At 42.6% G+C, this 5,114-nt stretch overlaps 1 protein-coding gene across 1 annotated transcript; it reads left to right on the plus strand.

Moving 5' to 3' along the window:
* The first annotated feature begins 254 nt into the window (after positions 1–254).
* On the plus strand, positions 255–3,861 carry LOC129328426 (trafficking protein particle complex subunit 5-like). Its single transcript, XM_054977489.1, has 2 exons — positions 255–300; positions 2,305–3,861. Exon 2 carries the CDS (start codon positions 2,309–2,311, stop codon positions 2,873–2,875), a length of 567 nt encoding a protein of 188 aa, XP_054833464.1. The 5' UTR covers positions 255–300; positions 2,305–2,308; the 3' UTR covers positions 2,876–3,861.
* The last annotated feature ends 1,253 nt before the right edge of the window (positions 3,862–5,114 follow it).

The following is a 5,114-nucleotide window of genomic DNA, read 5'->3' on the forward strand; positions in this document are numbered from 1 at the left end:
TATGTGTGGCTCTCTCACACTCATCTGGTTATAAGTCTTCGCATAGTAAGCAATATGTTTTCACCATAAAGATGTTAAAGCCTAGAGAGATGCCACAGCGAGCTCATAGGGAATCATAGTCAATGGTGACCTTAAAGTTTTACAGAACGTTTTAAGCACGTTCTCTACCTACAAGCATATTAGGCTTTTTACTCGTTGCCATAGCGATCCTTCCGGGCTTCTGTCTCTTCCGTTAGGGTGTGTCTTCCCTTTTGCAACAGTCGTAAAGGGCGGAAGTGGGAGCTACAGCGTCATTATTTGGTACGTTGAGTGAACGTGAAAGGGGGGAATTGGTCTCTTGGGGTAGGGGAGGCGACGGGTTGTTTGAACATAAAAGTGTCGCAGAGCGGGGAAGGAAGCGAGCAAGTGGGTTGCCACCCCCCCCCCCCCCGTTCTGTGGATTCTGTACCAGCCTTGCTGGGAACGGCCGGATTCAATGGGAAAGTCCCCCTCCTGCCTTTTAAAAACCGCCCTGGTTCTGGGTATGGCTATTTTCCTTGGTGAGGGGAATCGTTTCTCACACCTACACGACGAGAGTAAGTGGGTTTGCTAAAGGAAAATATTAGGGAGATTGAAAAATCAAAAAGAGTCCAGTAGCACCTTTAAGACTAACCAATTTTATTGTAGCATAAGCTTTCGAGAATCAAGTTCTCTGATTCTCGAAAGCTTATGCTACAATAAAATTGGTTAGACTTAAAGGTGCCGCTGGACTCTTTTTGATTTTACTACCACAGACTAACACGGCTAACTCCTCTGCATTACGGAGATTGTAGTTTCATGGATGTGTGCGTGAGAATTCTTTGGTAATCTTTAACTCCTTCACAGAACTACAATTCCCACAGTTCCCAGGGAATAAAAGAAACTCAAAACAGGTTTATATCTATAGTGTAGAATATTTGGACTTGGAAGTTTGGCTGTGCTGTAAGCCTCTGCTACTATTTCTTACTAGGATAATTAATAATGAAGTGAGAGCCAGTGTGGTGGTGGTGGTAGAATGTTGGACTAGGATAATTATAAATGATGATGACAACGATGACAGCGCTTATATACCATTCTTCTAGACAGATTAGTGCCTCACCCAGAGTAGTGAACAAGATAGTGTTGTTATTAATACCACAGTGCAGCTAGAGAGCTGGGGCTGAGAGGAGTGGCTTACCCAAGGCCACCTGCTGAGCTCATGACAGTAGTGGGATTCGAACTAGTAGAGTGCTGATTCACAGCCAAATCACTTGACTGCCGTGCCACATGTGGGAGACCCAAGTTCAACTCCACACTAGGCCATGGAAACTTGCTAGGTGAGCTTTCACCAGTCATGAACTCTCAACTTACCTCACAGGGTTGTTGTGAGGATAATATGGAGGAGAGGGGAATGATGTGAGCCACTTTTAGTCCCCATAGAGAAGAAAAGTGGGGTATAAATGATTTAAGTGAATGAATTAATGAATAAAGAAAATAATTACAGGATTGTTTTGACCAGAATATTGAAAACTAAGTTGATCAAACATAATGATAAACATGGAGAAAATAAAACGTTTTGACTGGATTGACTAGTTTTACAACTTTGGCTTCTCTATCTGACTGATTTTGGGGGGGGGGATCTTGTTATATGATGCATTTGATTTATATCTCATGAAGTTAAGGTACATGTTAATGATTTGCCCAAGGTTACCTGGTGAGTTTTATAGCTAAACAGCTATTTGAGCCCAGGATTCTCCAGTCTCTGGGCTAGATCCAGCAATCTACCAGTGAAAGGCATTGGCTGTTGCGGAGTTTTCCTTCCGTCAGCAATCCCCTCTGACCCCAGGAAAGTCGGTTCCAGGGTTCTGGCACATACCTGCAATGGTAGCAGTGCAGGTCAGTGGGATGCACTCGAGCAAAAATCACTCTTCCCATCTGTTCCAACAGCAGAGTTGTGCTGCTGGACTGAGTGAAGGGAGTGATTTCACCCTCTTCCTTTCTCACTTCAGCCCACCAACCGATGTGGCAATTATGCCATGCAAGTCTCCTGACCCTGGGAAAGTGGGGTCAGAATGAACTGCTGTAGGGAGGGAAAGCAAGAAATATCCACAGTGCTTATTTGAGCAGATCTCTGAGTCCAATCCTGTGTCCAAAACTGCTACATTATAATAGCTTATAAGTTTGGCTTCCCTTACAAACTAGGTATCATTTAGAAGCTACTATATGAAATAATTCCTTGTTTAATGTACTGTTTTACCGATTCAGGCAAATGCTTCCAGTGTAAAAAACTTTTTCTTTTCTTGGTAGCACCATGGATGCACGCTTTACTCGTGGGAAGTCGGCTATCCTTGAGCGATCACTAACCCGACCAAAGACAGATGTCAGTCTCAGTGCCTTTTCACTGCTCTTCTCTGAGATTGTACAGTACTGCCAGAACCGGGTATACTCTGTCTCAGAGCTTCAGAACAAGCTTTCTGAACTTGGACAGCAGGTGGGAGCCCGCATCCTGGATGTTCTGGTGATGCGGGAGAAAAATGGTAAGCGAGAAACAAAAGTCATCAACATCCTGCTCTTCATCAAGGTGACTGTGTGGAAGGCACTCTTTGGGAAGGAGGCTGATAAGCTGGAGCAAGCCAATGACGATGACAAGACCTACTACATCATTGAAAAGGAGCCCCTCATCAACACATACATTTCTGTGCCCAAGGAGAATAGCACTCTCAACTGTGCCTCCTTCACAGCAGGCATCGTGGAGGCCATGCTCACCTGCAGTGGCTTCCCTGCTAAGGTCACAGCCCACTGGCACAAGGGCACCACCCTCATGATCAAATTTGATGAGTCTGTTATAGCGCGTGACAAAGCTCTGGATGGCCGCTGAGTACATGGTCTCTGAACTAATCTGAATTGTTCTTGTATATATGTACTGTGACAGGATTTTGAAATAGCTGCCCTGACCACGTTTGAACTGTGTGTAGTGTGGGAAAACCAGTTGTTACATCCCATACGCTAGTTATGACAGTGAACTTTTCTTCGGCATTGGTACTAATTACCCAGGACCATTTATTTTTCAGAAATCTTCCCGGATTCTATTCTTAATCTTTGCAAGATTGAAAGTTGGACAGGCAATGGAGATTATACATTTCCCTGCCACGGTGTAGCTTAGCCAGTGAGCAGGGCTTAGGTCAGTGGACATAACATAAGATGTAAGGCATTTTTCTCTCCTTTTAAGCTACATTTCTTTGTTGCTGCTCTACTGAAGTCATACCTAGAGAATAGTTCTGAAGCATGAATGTGGATGGTCTGTTTGCATTTAGAACGAGCTAGAAAGTTCTTGTGGCCATGTGTTGCTGCTTAGGTGGCCTCGATGAGTTCTCGTTGGGTGCTCTGTCTTACTTGCGCTCGTGTCTGTGGGAATGAGCTGGAACTGGTTTAGCAAAGTCATTTTATTCTGCAAACTCTTAATCATTATGTTCTGGCAGCCTTTAATGCTGGTCTGAAAACAGAAAGACAGCAGAGGTCTAAATCTAATACTTCTCCCCCCAGTCAGGCTTGGAATGTGCTGAGTAATGCATGTTTGGGAATGTTTGAGAGCTTGATCCCCAAGAACAGTCCACCCTTAACTGATAACATAGCAGAAAATGGCCATCTCTGACAAGGATTCCCATGGATGGGTGTGTGTGTGTGTGTGTGTTTCATTATTTCGTTTCTAAAAAAGAAAATACCAAGAACCTATAGTTGAAAGAAGATTGCTTGCTGGGCTATTTTTTAAAAATAGTTTCAAATTATTCCATTAAATACTAAAGGTTCTGAACAGTCTGTCCTTGTTGCTCTCCTACTCAGTTAATAAACTATGTTGAATAACCATTCTAGGGTTTATTGTCTCTCTTTTTGCTCTTAAGATACTCCAGTGTATGGGACTTACTCATTTTGTTCCTGTTCTGTATCCAGCTCCCTGTTAGAATCTGTTACAATCACATGATTGTAACAATATGCAGCAGCAAGTTCCATTAAACCACTACTTTACTTTCATATGTTTTAGTGGAAGAAAGTTTGGCGTATGATTTTCACGTGACTCTGAAGCAGTTCAGTGATGCTTTGTTATATATTCTTTGGGAGTGAGGCTTCTGCGGCTCTGAAAACCATAGATTGGATCCAAAGATGCCATTCCACACTCGGTGATGGTTCCCTGTGATACAAGGCATCTTCCTCTTGCAGAACACACCTCTTCTACATACCTCTCCTACCCGAGCAAGGTTCCTGGCAGTGGAGGAACTAGTGCCTTTAGTGGGCTGTGGAAGGCTTAATTTAGTATCTGTCCAAAACAGGTAAACATTGGAATTTGTCTGCAGACCATGGTATCTTCTTGAAACTTTTGTCTATTTTGGGAATTTTCAAATATATCCATCAAGCAGAAGGAAGCTTCAATTTGCAGATTTATCTTCAACTAGGACCTTGCTTATAGGTGCTGGCTGCTTTCAGTCCAGTAGGTACTTTATACAAATTGACTTCCATTGACTCTACCTAATGAAACTCCTTAAATTAATCTTCAACATTGTTAATACAGGGTCAACTACATTTTTCACCCTTAAAAGGTATCTGTACATCATAGCCACTTCTGGAGGAACATTTGACTAACTGCTACCAAAGAGGGACAAAATTGCTTTATTTCCTTCTTTCTCAGTAACTTGGTGCAACTTAAACTTGTTCCACGACCAGCACAGTCTAATCGGGTTAGTCTGCTGCACATCCTGTGTACCATTTTAAGACTACAACTACAGGCTTTAGGCTTTGCCTGCCATGCTTAGAAACACACACACACACGAATTTTTTTTGTACTTCACATTCAGCCTGATGAAGGGTTCAAAAAATTCAAACACTTGAACACTGTGTTGTGGTATTTGGTTAATCCCAGTAAAAGATACAATAGGACTTTTGTTTTCAGCACAGGTATAGGATCTCAGCATGAGGATTTGTTCCAAAATCAGTGAATTATATGCCAGGATCCTGTAGCATTTGTGTTAGCAAAATGTGTATAGTTTCTTGCACTAAGTTGAGCATCATGTACCCTATACTTTAACGTACAACAGACTAAACAACTTGCAGGTAATCTGCAGACT

This window comes from Eublepharis macularius, chromosome 4, assembly GCF_028583425.1.
Source record: "Eublepharis macularius isolate TG4126 chromosome 4, MPM_Emac_v1.0, whole genome shotgun sequence".
NCBI classification, from domain to species: Eukaryota; Metazoa; Chordata; class Lepidosauria; order Squamata; family Eublepharidae; genus Eublepharis; species Eublepharis macularius.

Excerpts from the sequence above, each read along its gene's own strand:
- LOC129328426 (XM_054977489.1), top strand. The coding sequence starts at position 2,309 with ATGGATGCACGCTTTACTCGTGGGAAGTCGGCTATCCTTGAGCGATCA.